The sequence below is a fragment of the Chrysemys picta genome, chromosome 6 (assembly GCF_011386835.1).
Source record: "Chrysemys picta bellii isolate R12L10 chromosome 6, ASM1138683v2, whole genome shotgun sequence".
NCBI lineage: Eukaryota > Metazoa > Chordata > Testudines > Emydidae > Chrysemys > Chrysemys picta.
The window spans coordinates 27,342,924-27,360,836 of NC_088796.1; the positions used below are offsets into that span (position 1 = coordinate 27,342,924).

Genomic DNA, 17,913 nt, shown 5'->3' on the forward strand with positions numbered 1-17,913 from the left:
TGATGGGTCATCCTATCACCAAAATAGGGACCCCAGTCATAAGATGTGTGGTTTGGGCGCCTTCAGTTCAGGTTGAACATGTGCAGTACAGGTGTACGACACTCAACCGAGTATGCTGAAGTGGCTGCTGTAGCAAAGGCATCATCACTCTGTAATAAAGGACAAGCACCAGCAGGTATAACACGTTCAGACTCTCCGTGTATCTGTGATGCTTTGACAACATATCTCCCTTGGTGGAGTATGAATTTATTTTGCAGTACAGATCAAAAGCCTTTACACGATTAAGCCATTTTGTCCTGTGTACGGGAACTAGCAAATCAATTGGGTAACTCAGTGGTATGTGTGCTTAAGGTAAAAGCTCATTCCAAACATGGGGAAGTGAGCAGGAAAAAACGCGGGATGGATGTAGCTGCTGCAAGTGGAGCTCCAGTTTGTGGTATTACCACTTGAGCACAAGCAGAAAACATTGATTTAACAACATTACAAGAATCTGATCCAGAAGTATCTGCTCTTAAACAAAAAGTATTATATGGGGAGTTAAACCAGTTAAATGGTAAATTGCTCCTTGTGAGGGAAAATCTGTTGCTCACTGAAGGAGATGATTTACCTTACCTGCTCTGAATTCTACCACAACTCCTTCAAAGGGAAATATTAGGTTCTGTGCATGATGTACCAGTGGGAGCCCATCAAAATGCTGATGCCACTTATCAGTGACAGATTAAAGTGGCCGGATTAAAAAAAAAAAAAGGATGTTCATAAATCATGTTAATAATTGTCTTATTTGATGCTAAAAGCAATTCACCAGGGAAAACAAAATGTGGATTTATTCAGGCACAGCACCTCAGGGTTCCTTGGGAAAGACTATAGATGAACCATGCTGGGGAGTTATTGCACACAAGAGGCAGCAGACCAATATTTACTTGTAATTGTTGATGTTTTTACTAAATGGATAGAAGTCTTGCCTACTGGAGAAACCACCCAATCCTGTTACAGGAAAACTATTAGCAGAGAGCATGTCTTTTCCAAGTGGGGAAATGATCCAGAGACAGACCAGGGAACAACGTTCACAGGGAAGGTGATGAAAGATGCTTGCATTATGCTGTGAATAGAGCAAAAATTTCACATAACTTTTCAGCCACACGCTTCTGGCTTGGTGGAAAGCACAAACAGAACAGTCAAAACAACGCTAAAGAAGACTGTGTGTGAATCAGGCAAAGACCGGGATGAAATAATTGCCTATGACTCTTCTGACTTTAATGAATAAAACCGGTGTGTCTCCTTTTACTGCTATACAGGCAGAGAAATGAGACTCCCAGAACATTTGTTCACGGTTCCTGTGCCAACCCTAATGAAGGAAGGGTTGGTCACAGAACAATGGGTAAGACAGATGGGGGAAAAATTACAATTTGTGTGTCTAGTGCACAGCAGGATCATGCCAAACATGAGGGCATACTTTAACTGACAAACCCAAAATGTAGATTGGCAAGTAGGAGACAGAGTGCTGGTACAGTTAACCTTGGAAAAAACTATTTCCAGCACCTAAATGAGGAGGCCCCTACTATATAATACAAAAAAGCTAGCACTGCAGTTTATCTGGCACAGTACCTTGAATTTTCCATATGTGTATGTTAGACATGAGGGGCATTATACATGTTGTGTTTCCTGTACATTTTAATCAAATAAGATCTCATCAATATGTACTCTTTTGAGAATCAGAGACAGTAGAAATAAGGGTGGTACAAATACCATACAATGGAGGAGGAGGAGAAGAAGAATGCCCCAAGGTGGAGGTAGGACCGAGTAACGGATTGGCATTATAGTCCCTTGAAGTGCTGTACAATGATGTTCAATTTATACATATACCTGTGTTGTTCAGCTTGATTTCATTGCATTTGCCAAAAGGATTAGGTCCACCAGAGCTTGGCCAATTGTATGGCAAATGATAAAGGACTATTGTTGATAGACATGCAGAGGTAAAGGCACCCGAATCAATTCAAAAGATATGCCGACAGAGCCCTATTTGCCAGTGACTTAGCAGGGTGGTTTAGAGCCAGAGCATCAATCTGAAACCTGGACCTGGTGGACATTAAGACCCTGTGGGAACATCACTGAGCATTCCAACACAAGTTGGCTGCAGACATACTAAGCCCAATGAATGAGCAAAGCAAAGAACTCGTTAATCAAGAACTTCTGAATGTATAGAATATGCACAGTATAGTTACTTTATTTAAGGAAGTACAGCTTACAGTAAATGAAAATCAACCAAACCAGTGAGGAACATCAAAGCAGGGCAATAGCCAGGGCCATAACATATCCTGTGATGGAGGGTATGCACTAGAGAAAAATCAAAGCCCCTCACTGGTACGTTGCCCTCTTTATCAAAACTTGGTATGGCAGAGATCATATTGATTGGGATAAGGAGCCCTATATCTCCTTTCCACAATTAACCCCCATGATATTGGACCCTTGAGAGGTTTTTTTGGTTGTTATTGTTGTTGTTGTTTTTGGGGGGTGGGGAGGGAGGGTGTTGTTTTACACCATTCAGACTATTCATACCAGTAACTGCAAAATACCAGCTCAGTCAAACCATTGTTAAAATACTACGAGTAGGAGTACTAGAAGACACTGAAGCCAATAAGGTTTGAGAAGTTTGTTCTCCTCCTCAAATACTGTGGCAAGATAACAACAGTGTCTGGAAAGTCCTGGACTTCTCCTGTCGCTTGCACCTAGGGAACACCCACATGTGTAGGTATAACATTTTACAGAGTTGCCAGCATGTGGGTTCTCTCTAGGGGAACAATCTCCAAACTTCACAGTATGGTTGAGATGCTGGGGAACTGGTGAAGTATAAGCCACTTATGCTGGGAATGGTAAATATTGCATGGTGGCTGGAAAGAATCACTTTTGGTATGGATCCAAAGATTGTTATTCTGATTGGCGAATGTTGTTTCCACACCAAACTTCACCATGGGGATAAATGGAAAGACCTTACATCCCATGCCCATTTTTCATACTGTAACTGAATTACAGGCTGAAGTCGAATCCACAGTAGAATGCTTGGAAAGCAGTACCCAAATTTGGGAATCCTGTTCCACCCTTGAGCTTGGAACTTAAAATTGTAAATAGGCAGGAACAGAGAATTTGGTAGTTAACTAGTCCTTCCTGGTGGAAACACGCATGCAAAGTGGGATTACATCCCTGGTGAAGATGGTCATTCAAAGCTTTGGTAGTTATCAATGTGATTGTGATAACTTATTCTGATTTTGTATTTGTCAAGTTTATTAGTTGTACAAAATGTTGCAAAATAAAAAAATCTTTGAAATGCTTAAATGTAGTAAAACCCACATGGTATGTATGGTTTTAAAGGTGGGTAATGTAGAGATAGTTAATTAAAGTTAGCTTAAGTTTACTTTAAAAAGTAGTATCTGCTTTAGGAGTAGTATAAGCAATAAGCAAGTAAAAGAAGTCATGAGAATAAGTAATATTGCTTACAGAGTGGGGAAGATATATGATCAAAAAGTAACTGATAAGTGAAAAGCAAAGGAAAACTTCTTAAAAGAAACAAGCATAAACCTTCCCACTGTTCTACTGGAAAGCGGGGGTGGAGGTGTGGGAAGAATAGGAAAGGAAGGCCTTAAAGGAAGGAAAGTAGCAAGGATGAACTGCTTCAGACTAGGTTTTTGCCAGAGCTAGCAAGTTAGCTGAAGTGTATAAAAAGAGCTATGAAGTTGAAGGTTCTTTGTCAGACTCTACCTGATCATACTGGGGGAAGGCCAGAATGAGACGGTCATCCCTAGGTCTGGCTTATTTGTAAGTAAACTGATCGCATGTTTATGAATACTTTATTACTGTACTGGGTGTAGTGACTGCTTATTTTTAGGCTGATAGAAAAGTTTATAGCAATTGTAAATACAATCTGGATTTAATAAAGGAATTTATGGTTAAATTAGTGTCATGGTAATATCCTGCAAAAATAATAATAATTCAAACACTGCACCACAAGTAGACTATTCAGGACCACTCATAACAGAAGGACATACTTTATAAAGAAGTGCAGTGATGCAACAAGAGAGTCTCAGATGACTGTCTAGCCATCACATTTAGGTAAAATGCTCAGATTAAAACAAAACAAAACCAGATAGCAATAAAATTTAGACAATCTCAGCACAGTTTTGTTCATCTGATGTTAATTCAAAAGAGTATGGCAAGGAAGTAAGTACATATAAAGTACTCTACGGGGAGCTCTACAGGCTGTGTTTTATTTTGTCTCCTGCTCTTGAGCTTTTCCCCAGTTTTGCAATGTACTTTGACATTAAAAGGAAACTATCACTTTAATACATTCAATGAACAGCACAAACGCCAATATATTCTTGTAGATAACAGCATCTTGTTTGTTTGCGCTACTATATTAGTCAAAAAGTTAGCACATTTGGTATTACTACATATATTTTCTATGGCGCCTCTTTATGTAATATCTGGGCCCTATTTACATACATACACATATATACATATACACATATATACACACATTTACATTAGTTGGAATTTTCGTGGACAGGATGAAGTTATCTTCCACAGAGAACCCTTCGGTGTGGAATTTCCTCTGCTGAGTATCAGGCAGATCATGAATCTGGCCAATTTTTATACAATTGTACGAGACTCATCTTTCTACTAGTCCGAGAATTTGATCTGAAGAACAAGCCCTTGCTGTGAGCTCTGAGGAAAACAGAGACCTAAGATAGCTTATCTCCTTGGGACAGTAAAAATTTTGTTTCTCTTTTTTGAGGCGCCTATATGTAAATATAGTGTAATGTGTTCCCAGGAGTCTGTTCTATCAAACAGATGAGTTATGTAGTGAACCAGTTCTATAAAGATACACCATCTTTAAATAGAAAACGCTCCCAATATACATCTGGGAACATCCAACAATTCTTCCATCAAAACCCCATACAGACCAGACTTTGTATTCTTGATATTTCTAAAATTTTAAAAGGCAAACAGAACCCCTTTTCTTAACCTTTATTTGCTTTACATACATTTCAGGCCTTCTTTATGTTTCACATATGTTTCACATAAAGAAGCAAAAAAGTGAACAAGCCTAGTTTGCTTCCTTTGCAGGTCATTATTCAATGAGAAGTCACTAATGTTACATAGACAGATTTAAACATACAAAACAAGTTTATTTTTGTAAGATGTTTTTAAGAAACTACAGCTTGTCATACGATAATACTCTTACCCACAAAACAGGAAGCTCTTTAACACCGGACTTTAGAGAAAAACCCCAAATTCCTCACCCACCCACATACATACTGAGCCTTTCATTTACTATAATGGTACAAAACAACAATAATTAATTAGCAATAGTGGGTGGGACTAATCACTTTTACAAAATATCCCCTCCTGGTCTTGAACTGACAGAATAAATGTTATTATACTAATTTATCATGTTGGGAGAGTGCAAACACGATCTCTTAAAATTAAGGTTGCTTTGCTTCTCAGGTTTCTTTCTGTTTTTAGAAGATGGAAAGGAAAAGTCCTTCTGTTAAATAAATCTTCTGTTAAATAATCCTAATGTTTTATTACAGTAAATGTCAGCTGCACTCTGCATTTATTTTAATGCAGATATACATACATTTATGCCTCTGAAAGATCAGAGATAGGTAAATGAGAGCTTCTTGGAAGCAGCCAGGAGGCGTTGTCAAGAACACCACCAAACGTGGAGTCTTAAAAAAAGCATTTCTCTTTTAAAGAGTAAGGGGTCACATTGAAATTACCTCATCTTGACCTCTGTTTGTAAGGTCTGAAATAGAATATAGTCTCCTTTTTGAATTATCCAGGAGAGAGAATGATCCAGGATTCCTTTAGATATGGAGAAGTGTTTTACAAAGCTGCTCTGCAATGCTGTCTTCAGAGACCCAACACTGAAGACAGTTTCTACATGAGCTTCAAAGTTCCCAGTGGGAAACTGGCTGCCAGATCTGTTTGGCGATGGCAAGTATCTAGCATGAATGCCCTCCAAAGGGTAGGGGCACAAGAGAAAAAGAATGCTTGTGCCAAGGCCATCCATGAAGCTAAAAGCCGGGATAAAAAGGAAAATTTATAATGATCCACAATGAAGATGTTTTTCTTTTCTGTCTCCTATTCTATTCTGGATTTTATACCAATCTCATCACTGAGATACGAGTACCTTCCAGAAGCACATAAAGCAACACAATTATCATCATGCATATGTGGTTCTCCCTTCCTATATTTTATTTAATTCTTAATTTTGAAGTTTTATTTTAGATCTTTAGTTCTATGATTTTTTTATTGTTATTGAAGGCAAGGTTGAAGACGTGCACTTTGAACTTGGAGCAGAAAGTGGTGAATTCTTTGGCGGTTCTGAGATCCAGAGGGAACCCATTCCAGTGTCTGACTGGCTCCAGAGAAACCAAGGTCTCCTACACAAACAAGATTTCCCCATTCAACAAACAACTTCACGGTGGAGAAGCACAGCTATGGTCCTGGTCTTGGAGCTTTAGAAAAATCTTTTAGGTATCCTGGACCCAAAACATTGAATACCTTGAAGAGAAGGACTGAGGCGTTGAATTTGACTATAGGATGCTAGAGTACTTCACAGAGGACAGGTCTGATATATTGTATGCTACCAAACAGATATGTTGCAGTGTTCTTTACTAGCTGGAGTTTCTTAAGGGCCGACTTCTTCATGCCCCGGTATATTGCACTGCTGTAGTCCAGCCAGGAGGTGACCACGGTGTGTATTACTGGGCCAGGTCATTTTCCTCCCAGGATAGGACACAGTATCCTTATCAGCCAGAGATGTTAGGAAACATTGCTCACCAATATTGCTATACGAGGGCTTAGCATCAAAGAGGAATCCAGTGGCACTCAAACTAGGGACTGAATTGACTAATTGTGGTTGTGTATCTTCATCCAAAGGAGACTATATCATGGCTACACATTCCTCAAAGACATTTCCTCTGCATCCATCTTATTGAGGTTCATCTTCAACTAGTTGTCCTTCATTTGTGTCCTGATCTTGACCAAACACTGCACAAACTTGGTGACAGCTTTGTTATATGTTGTGACATAGAAGGTAAAAGCTGTGCCTTATCTATGTCCTGTTGGCATGTAAGTCCATGATAATTCACCAGTTCTAATAGCTGCATATAGATGTTAAACACGACTGAAGGAGAATAGTCCTTGTGTGACTATGCAAGAGTAAGTTCTAGTTGTGAAAGGAGTAGTTTTCTATCACTATCCTTTGGGTGCATTGTAGGATGGACTAAAGCAATTTGAGTGTTCCTCTGCACTCCAGTGGCATTCCTTGATCAACTATCAAATGTGGGAGAGAGGTCAAGAAATATGAGAATGGATGCCTGTCCTCCACCCATCAACAAGAGACTATTTATCAGCACTATTAATAGTGTCCATTCCATGTATTGATCTGAACCCAGATTGTACTTGTCTAGATTACGGAAGGTCTCCATTTAGCTGGATTGTGACTTTTGTCCATATCAGAGAATCCAGTGAAGGAAAAAGTCACTATTACCCTAAGGAATGTTTGCTTTTTTCTCATTCTTTGAGACAAAGCTGTTTTACCCAAGAACATAAGGCTTGTGTGTAAGAGCTATGAATGCCACAACTGAGATACACGTGATCAACAACAAAAGGTTTTCTTAAAATGGACTCTAAAGTTTGATGTCACAGATATTTTCAAGCAACTACACAAACACAGGAAAAGCAGTCATTCTGAACTCAGTGTTCCTGTGGAAACCACCCTTTGGAACTGCTCCAAACCTCAACTGAGTCTTTAGGTAAACCTTCATTCTGTTTCTATGATGTTGATGCTGACTAGAGTAGGAGGAGCTGAATGCAGAACACTCAGGTCCAGTCAAAGACAGAGTACCTTATGCCAGAATAAAGACCTCATCATCTGTGACTAGTCTACAAGTGTCAAGTACTCTGGAGGGAATTACAGGTGCTAGCTACAGCCCTACATATCTCATGCATTTGAGGGCAGGACTGACCAGCATAGTAGCTAGCTCAGATTGACTAGGTCCTTTTGCAGCTCTGAGAAAGGCAGCAAATAAAGCTGTGCAGTAATCCTTAGAGTCAGAGGATTCTAAAGAAAGGGGCCATCATTCTTACAGGGCAGAGACGCAAGCTCCTCTATCCATGATTGTCCATCTAGAAAAGTAACATAGGAAGGCCTAAACCAGCAAACCAGACTTGCATTGTTGTTCCCAGGCTGTCTTACCCTCAGCAGAGGGCTGGGCCTCTTTAGGGTGCTATCAAGAGAGCCAAAGTTCCTGCCCAACCCCTATCCAAAATAGGTGTATTCTGTGGGACTCCCTCTCCTCACTCAGGGGAAGGTTGCCAATGGCAAAAGATGAAAAATCAAGCCATGTTTCATCTAGTACCTTTCCTTTTTTCTTTAGGGATAGCAGCCATGACAACGGTTCTTCAGCAGACAAGTCTGTTGCCAGCATAAAGTGAGATTGGAGAGCCTCCAGTTCCCTAAGATGGACTGTTGATGGGACAGTTCTAGAGCCAATATGACTGACTGGTTTGGCTACTGATGTAGCCAACATGAGAACAGTACAGAGTTAAATTTTTACCTTTCTCACTAATCGAAGTGCTTGTGTTCTCTCTACTTCATTACTCTGCTGTATGTCAATGCACCTAAAATAAAACAAAAGTTAAAATAAAAAAATGTGGTTTGTAGATAGGAATACAGGTTGGTGCTACTATTCAAGAATTTGAGTGAATACTACTACATAACTTACTGTCCAGAAATTGTAGCTTTCAGAGAGCACATGGATCATGACTGGTTACAGAATTTTAGTTTGTGTTTTATAATAATAATAATAAATATTCAATAATATTCTTTATTATAGATGAAGGATCACTAAAACAATTTTCCTATATACATGCATTTACATAATGCTGTGTGAGATACAAAGGTCTTAAGAGTAGCTTTGAGATGCCTGCAAAACTGCTAGTCATTTCAGAGGAGTACGAACAACATTTATAAGATACCAGATCAACAATCTCATATCAATCAATCTCATCATATTTCCAGACAAAAACAAACTACATTAAATGGCATTAGGATTGAGAGTAACTATCCCCAAAACAAACACGGAAATTCAGAGTTACAGTTAAACTGTAAAGAAATCCAAACATGTTAAGTTATGGATCTATAGTTAAGGTATCCAAACAATCTTACTTCTGACTTGTAGTCATGTCAAACAATTATGGTTAATTCAGAGTTCAGGATCAGATTAAACTGATTTTTAGAAACAAGTTTATTTCCTTCCCCCCCCCCCCCCCACACACACACACTTTTACTTCTTCATGATATCATTTCACATGATAACATTTTCTTCGGATTTGTATTTCTTTTGATTTGGCTAGCATTCTTGTATAATTTTTTTTTTTTTTTAAAGGAAGTTTCCCAAAAGAAAAGAAAAAATACCAAGAATCAACATTTACAGAGAATATTAAGATAGTAATTTCCACACACACACACACACACACACACACACAATCTGTCAAAGATGAGGAAATGAAACAAGTTATTGTAATATAATAATCTAGGAAAGTTACCTAGCTATCAAGTAATCCACTTTCAATTTCAGCACCTTTTGTAGAATACTGGAGTCTCGGATGAGATAGCGAAGGGCTCGCAACCCTGCTGCTCGCACCTCTTTTGCTTCATTCAATAAAGCTAATCGCAAACTACAATGGAAAAAAATAAGTGAAAAAACAAATTATATAGCAACTAAGAGAGCTCCCCATTTGAGGGATAGACACTGTTTACTGACATGCAAATAAGTTAAAATTTAAAATGTAAAGGGAAATTTTCCTTACCTTATTAAATTTTCTTCCTTTGAGATCTATGCCAGTCCAGTCACTTGGGTAAAGCACCTCCCACGCCAGCAGATGTAGACAGTACATTGAGATTTTTGGTTTTGTCACTCCCCCCCACATAAGAGGTTTGAAGGCTCCCAGACGTAAGATGAATCTTTGAAAGCAGGTCATATAATATTATTTGCTAAGTGAAATATATCAGAGAACTGATACTTTGGAAAGGTAAATTTTAATAAAAAGTGGTAAGGTTAATCAATAAATCCCTAGAGTTAGAAGCAAAGGAAGTAAAATCCACAAAGATGGCATAGATGCTACTTTAAAAAAAAATAGAGTTTTAGAGAAGACATGAATATTGCTAAACAAAAAGTGACTGCGAAAGACGAGGAATAAATCAAAATGACTAATTGGCAAGGTTTGAGAGGCCATTCAAACATAGACTGTTACTGCCTGTCAGGAGCCGTCCCATAGTGCCCCAAACTGACAACACAATTGATACAAGCACTCTTGGTGAGAACGTGAACTGCTGACAAGTGTAGTGTGGATACACACAAGCGATGTAATACCTGCAGCTACTGTAAGCTGACATGACTTAGGTCAGATCCAAATGGTATTTCCAAGAGTTCTGAAGGAACTTACGAAGTAACTGACCTGCTAATAAAAATATGCTCTCTCATTAAAAACAGTCACTGTCCAAGAAAATTCTAAGGTAGCAAATGTTGTAAGTTTATTTTTAAAAAGCTTCTAGGAGTGATCCAAGCAATTACAGAGTAGTAAGCCTTATATATGCACCTGGAAAACTGGTTGAAATGTTAGTTAAAATAGAACAAAACTCCTGTAAAATCATATGATAGACTCTAACCAGCACATTTTGTGCACTGGAAAATTGTGTTTCACTAATCTTTTAGAATTCTTTGTACATATCAATAAAGTAGTGAATAAAGGAGAACCAACTGACATAATATGACTTCCAAAAGATCACTGATAAAGTCCTCCAGAAGAAGCTAAATAGCCATGGGTTGAGAGGAAAAGTATTGTAATGGATCACAAACTAATCCTATTCTTTATTTTGTCTATGTAAATAGTCAATTTTCATCATCACAAAAGATGGACAGCATGCCTCAAGGATCCTTAGTAGGTTCCATGGTGTGCGATACATTTATTGTGGTCTGGAAAGGGAGATCAGGTAGCAAAATTTGGAAAGGAGAAGGGTTTTTTAAGTTAATCAGGATGAGAGGGGACTATGAGGGACTTCAGAGAAACAAATATGCTAGGTGAATGGGCAATATGATGACAAGAAATTCAATACCGATAAATGTAAAGTAATGCACAGTGATGGGAAAAAAGTTTTACTACTCATATTTATTACACGATTCTAAATTAACTGATCAGCTCAAGGAAGGGCCCTCGGTATTACTATAGACAGCTCAATGTGCAGCTGTGATTAAAAAAAGCTAACAAGCTGTTAGGATACAAAAGGAATAGGATGGTGACTAATACAAAAATATTGTAATACTTTTATATTAATCAATAGTGCAGCCTCATCTGGAATATTGTGTATAGTACTGGTCACCCCATCTCAAAAAGGACATTGCAGAACAACAAGGGAGTTCAAAGAAGAACGACAAGAACAATCGAGGTCAGAGAGACCTAATGTGAGGGTCTGAGGCAGTAGGGCTATTCCTATGAATATCTTGAATTTTCCCTCTCAACGGGGGGGAGGGGGGGGGAAATCAGACATTTCCAAGTTGCCCTCATCGCTGTGGATCTCTCCTTCCTGAAGAGGATTTTTGTTCCCTAGTGACTGCCTCTTACAAATAGGGTATCTGAAGGACTTCAAGTCACCAGTCGTAAAATAGCACTGGTTCCCATGGGGAGTATCAGTAAGAGAGAGAAGATATTTGATCCTGGAGGAGATTCATTTTCCCTCTTATGCTTACCCTGGCCACTCTGACTACCCAAATGAAATGACATTCCTGTGTACCTTTTTACATCCTAGTCCCTGAGCTTGGGTAGAGAGGGGCACAAACCCTATGTAGGGATCTGCTTTGAGTGTGAAAGCCTGGCACTTCTCGGAATTTTTTCAGGAATCAGTTATGCTATACTCCTGCAAGGACTAAATCACTGCATGTGGGATAGAGTCCACAGACTGGCAGCTACTCCAGGACAAGGGCTAAGAACCTCAAAGACTTCTGAGGCCTAAAAGTATTCCATTCTCTCCTTTTCTCAGGAGTTTCTTTCACCTGTCAATATCACTGAGACTCCATCTGTTGGAGAAAAAAAAAACTGAGCTCTGTGAGCTGTCAAGATCCTTCTATGCAGGGAATGACGCCAAAATCTGTCAGTGTACTGTCTCCATCTGTTGGCAGGAAGAAATTATAATCAAGCACATGGACTAGCAAAAAGGACCAAAGAACAAATTCTAACAATTGCATTTATTCTTGGATAAAAATCTAGCAAATATATAAGTTGTCTTTAGTTTGCTTAAATATTCCCTAATAGGTTAAATTAGCAACTTTATATGACTAATTCTTAATAGCCTGGTGGTTCAAGGTTAGCCATTCACACCTTCGGAATGCACAAACATTTTTGTAGACTATTTCCTGTGTCTCCAGCAAAACAAGTGTAATCTTTAAAATAAATTAAAAACAAAAAGCAAGTCCTTTAAACAACAGGCTTCTATCTGAACACTTTAAGCAATCTGACATGGGTATTTTTGAAAATGTTAACCTAAATGATTTAGGAGTTAAAGTCTTAAGTCCTATTTTCAGAAGTGACTCAATCACTTAGTCTCCACTCCTATTGACTTTCAGTTAAACTTAAGTTCCCAAGTCATTTTTGAAAATGGAATATAGGCACTTTTGACATTTTTACCCCATAGTTAAATACAAGAAATCAAAGAAGAAAATAGCAACACCATACACTTAAGGATCCAGGCAGAACAAAAAAAGACCAATTCTTTATTCTTCTTTTTAAAGATCAGCCTCAATAATATTGGCTTCTTCAGCAGCAAGCATTAAAGCATTGCTTTACAAATGAGCATTTCTATATAAAGTTCTTTATTCCACAATGACATTTTCAAAAGATCACAAATGACACAACCAAGGCTGCCTGTTCATCTCTGAAAATTTAGTCACCTTCTATACCCATCTGATCACTGCTATGGCAGAATAAACTGCATATATAAATGCATGAAGGGTGGTACTGAATAGATTATTTCAATGCCTTTTTAAAGACAGACTCTCATGCATATCCTTGAGCAAGCATCTTCCATGAAAAGGATCATCCTCTTTGGCACATGTGCCTATGGATTTTCAGAAAATAATGTCATTCTTTCTAGAGAGGGCTTATAGATTTTTTTTTTTAAATGAGTCTGCTAGGTGTGAATTTTATATCTAAATTTTTTTATTCTTCCTTATCCATGTCCTGGACTAGCAGGACTTCCTGACTTGGAATTGTATAACATGCACTAGACATGCACCTCGAGACCTATATTAAAATTTGATTTGGTAAAGGAATTATACTTAATTTGGACATTACAGTCTCCACATCACAAAGCTAGCACACAATCTGACATGAACGATAATATACTCAGAAAAAGGATAATGAGAGTGAAAAGGAGTATTAACAGAAAGGTACTCAGTAGCACTGATTGAAGCATTCAGTTCCATCTGAGAAAACTTAATATCATTTATGAAAAGAAAGTTACAACATGGTCAGTTTTTCTGAAAGAAACTGAACAAAATCCCCACAAAATTTAAGGGAATGTTTTCTGATTTTATTTTATTTTTTATTGGACCTACTAAGTTCTCAATGTCAGAAGTTCACCTACACTGAATGGCAAAACAATTAGGGTGACCGGAAGAGTCAGCCTCATTTTTGCTGTTTCTGTTATCCATGCTGAATCCACGGCAAGTTAGCAGTGTCTGTGCAGAAAAGTAGGGATTTAATAAACAAAAATATTTTTATTCTAGGAAATAGTGATAAGATCGAGGCAGATTCCTTTAGCAAGTTGATACCACAAGTTGCCTTAGTTGCCAAGAGGATGATACTGCAAAAAATTGTAAGTCTCTCTTCAGGGAATATAGTAAACTATTATAGAAACAGGTGAAATCCTGACCCCCACTTATATAAAAGGAAGTTTTGCCATTGACTTCAATAGGGCCAAAATTCCACCCCAAGAGTTTCTGCACGCCTTTACAAGAGCTACATTTCAAAATACTCTTATTTTACTTTATATTCATTATTAATGCCGCATGAGTTCTGTGCCTTACCTAGAAATGTTGTTCTGGTTTATTATTTGCCGAGTTTCTCTTTCCTATTTCCATAAAACTGTTTTATACTTGTATGATTTTACATATTGTGTGTTATGGAATATTAAAACATTAAATAAGAACTACAAAAAAACTTGAATTGGGTTTTAAAACGACTTAAGGTTGTTTTCTTTCATTTCATTCAAAACAGCTACTTTAAACGTATATTGTTTAGTGTCCAAATTTTGCTCAGAAATAATTTACAGAATACTTACCATATTATGATGTCATCATAGGTAAAACCTAATTTTTCTTCAGTGTGGCCAGTATTACAAAGAAGCTGCAAGCAAAATAAAATACTCATGTTTGATAATGCTTTAAAAATCGGATTTATTCTTTAACGCTTAAAAATATTGCCTGAGATTTTCAAAGCAATCTAGAGGATTTAGCACTTCTTCCATGAAAATTAACAGATGATGTGTCAGTCTCAGAGTGCTTTAAAAATCTCAACCATTACTTTTACATAGAATATTTCATTCATTTAACAGTGGACATACCCAGTCCTTTTGCAAAGCTGTACAGTAACAGTGTAGCCTGAGAGTCAATAGAATTGCCTCCCAGTCAAATATTGGACTACTCAGTCATACAAGCACTACTTCTGAAGCTGTTTCCCCGTGTCTTCTTGAAACCCTGATCAGTTGTTCCACTGCATGTACTAGTTGGGTGACTGGTCAAAAAGCCTGGAGACGGCTAAACTGGACTACAGTCAATGCATTTTCTTTTAAAGATCTGCATTCAGAGGGTTCTTTAAGCACAGAGCAACAAATGGTCCATTTCCATGTTTTGTAACAGCAGCAAATACTTTTGGACCAAAATTTTCAGAAGCAGCCACTGATTTTGGGTGTCCAATGTAATACTGGCTTGATATTCAGAGATGCTGAACTACCATAGCTCTTCAAAATCAACAGCAAATGAGGCCCACAGTGTCAAGTTGAGTACCCAAAAAGGGAGGCAATCTGTAATTAGTGTCCGCTTTTGAATGGTTTGGTTTTATCCATGACTTTCCAGCAAGAGACTGAGAAGTACAGTTACCATACCATATCTGGGCCTAAAACCAAAGGTGTCAAGAAAAAGGTCTAGAAAGTGCCAGTGTTCGGTCTCCACAATCTTCCCTAAAGAAGGATGACTGGAAATAAGATAATGGGTAATAACCTCAACATCTAGTTTTGGCTTCTTGAGTGGGACCTGACAATTCCTTTTAAAAAGACACTGACTCTTTGCCTTTCCACTAACAAACTCCTCGAATAATAGCCTCACCACCCTGTGATATAATTAGACTATTCAAGTACAATATAAATCCCACTCAAGATTGGAACTCAACCTTTTTCTAAGCACTTCCAGAACCTCAGCGAGTAACACTAGTTGAACAGAATAGACTTTGCATATGCCCCCTCTGTTCTGACATCAGAGGCTGATAGAATCTAAATCAGAATGATCTTATTGACATACACCAAAACCCCTCACAATGAGAAACTCAACAAGAAAGGAGTATATCAACCTCAAAATAGTGATTTTTAATATTTGCCTAAGATTCTTATTATATTTCTGCTCAGTATTCACTGTGTTTAGTGCCATCAATAATAATAAACAAATTCATAACAAAGTGTAATATTTAAAATTTAGTATCCAATATACTTACTGTTCAATGTACTAAGCCAAAATATTTAATGTGTGTTCTGTATTCTCCCTACCTCGGTCACCCAGACTCCTATCATCAGTGGAGCGCAAATCATTTAGATAGGATTCTATTTTAAAAAACAGATTTTGCTGACGAAAGACTAGATTTAAATGATTTTTTAGGTATACTTTCTGCAAAAAGTGTGACCCTTCTAGGTTTTATGTTGTGGCTCTTAGTCCTTTCAATGTTGTGGCCATTTAAATTTAAAAACACTTCACAAATACATGTAATTAGATGCAAGTACATCTTGCTTAATTAATTTTTTTCTATATTGTGAGAAAAAACAAACAGTTGTATGTTGAACTCCAACACAATTAAAAAGGAGCAGACCGGTTAGTAAAAACTTGATCTAGAATGGCTACATTTTGCTTCAAAACTATTCTGAAATATTTGGGATTATGTATTTGCCTTAAAAATAAATTCACACACTGTTACAAGGTAATTTCAATAAATTTAAAAATATAAAGGCCTAATTTTTCTCCTTGTTTCCAAATTGTAGTGAGCTCAACACCAGACATCTGCATGCATTAACTGGTTATGACAGTGCGTCACATCCTAGTATTTATCTATTTTTGAGACACCATTAATGTTGGACTGCCTATGGCCACTTTAGCATTTCTACTGACTTCTTATGAAGTGTAAAAATTGGTTGACAAAACAGTGTGAGGAAATACTTGCTAAAAGTGTTTTTTTGTTGTATTCTAGACAAATGAGTCAATACTTGTTTAGATACATCATTTTAGGAAAAATTATTCACGCACCCTCCCTCCAAATGTAAATATCTGTGAAACAAGAACGTTATACTTTCATAGAACTTTCTTCAGGATCCTTAACAAGCATTTTCACTATTTGAAAAATCTTAATGGTAATTTTGAAGTATGAAAAAAAAATCTTTCCAAAGAGCAAAAATATTCTCTACTGACTAGATAGATTTGTTTTTTTCCCTGTATAAGGCGGTGTGAGAACTAGGAAACAATAATTTCAGACAACAGTAGTATTGGCAAGGTCTGAAAGCGTGCATAATTCTGCAAAGCATAAGTGAAAGCTGAGTTTTTCCAGTATCATGCACCAGGATTAGATTACATCACTGGCCTGTAAATTACTTTAAAATGGGATTAGTTATAAATTACAAAGTAATATCTCTTTGAAGAAGGGAAGTTGGAAGACTGTCTACCATGTCAAAGTTGGTGAATCACAACAAAATAATTTAAGATACATTAGATATCTGCAAGATTCTCTATAGTATATTTTTAGTGCTTTGTCTAGTCCATTCTCCAATAAAGTTCCTTTGAGAAAATAATCAAATTCAATATATTGAAATTTATTCCTGAAGAAAGACAGGCTTAATCTAACCCTGACTTGCAAGGAAAAATTCATAACTTAATCTGATTACACACATAGTTCCATAATTCTGTTTCTAGCCTAATAGTTTTAAGACTATTACTTGGAGAGCAAAAAAGAATAAACAGATACAGAATTCACACTAATATAAGAGCCAGACATTAACTATAACTAGTGGGTATATACCATGTAATATGCTACAAAAGTAAAATGCAACACTGGAATTCTCTCTTCAAACCAACAGACAGTATTCTATTGTTTTTTAAAAACAGGTCAAAAAAGAAACCTGGTTTAACTGCAATAGTTTCAGTTTTCCATCAGCGCAGAAGAACACATGCCTTCCAGCACTCCCAAACCCCACCAGTCCTCACTGAGTTCCCTCTGTTTTTACTACTGCAATAGTGGAAGCAACTCTCCAGGGATCGGAGAACAGCTTTTTAAAGACTTCATCTCCATGGACTGTAGGAGCATCAAAACCATACTATCACAGCCTACAATACCCTGACAACATCTTCAGACCTCTTCACTGTTCTCATCAGGTCTTCTCACTTCTTCTGTAAGGTCTCAGATAACTTCTCAGCTAAAAATACATAAAATAATTTCCTAATATTACCTTTCCATGCAAGCCATTGTCATTAACTGGTCCATCTGCATTGCCATTAGATTTAATTCACTAACTCCCTGTTGCCAAGCCTATTTCATGATGTC

At 37.4% G+C, this 17,913-nt stretch overlaps 1 protein-coding gene across 5 annotated transcripts in view; it reads right to left on the bottom strand.

The window, feature by feature from the left end:
• Positions 1-17,913, bottom strand: part of RICTOR (RPTOR independent companion of MTOR complex 2) — a 176,302-nt gene that overhangs the window by 102,612 nt on the left and 55,777 nt on the right. For all 5 annotated transcript variants that reach the window (XR_010588772.1, XM_065550014.1, XM_065550015.1 and 2 more), the window contains 3 exons: positions 14,402-14,466; positions 9,613-9,744; positions 8,622-8,685 (listed from right to left, as the gene is read on the bottom strand). Coding sequence is in view for 4 of the 5 variants with exons in the window: in XM_065550014.1 (XP_065406086.1) it covers positions 8,622-8,685; positions 9,613-9,744; positions 14,402-14,466 (261 nt within the window). In the remaining variant the exon portion in view is untranslated. The remainder of the gene's footprint in view (positions 1-8,621; positions 8,686-9,612; positions 9,745-14,401; positions 14,467-17,913) is intronic.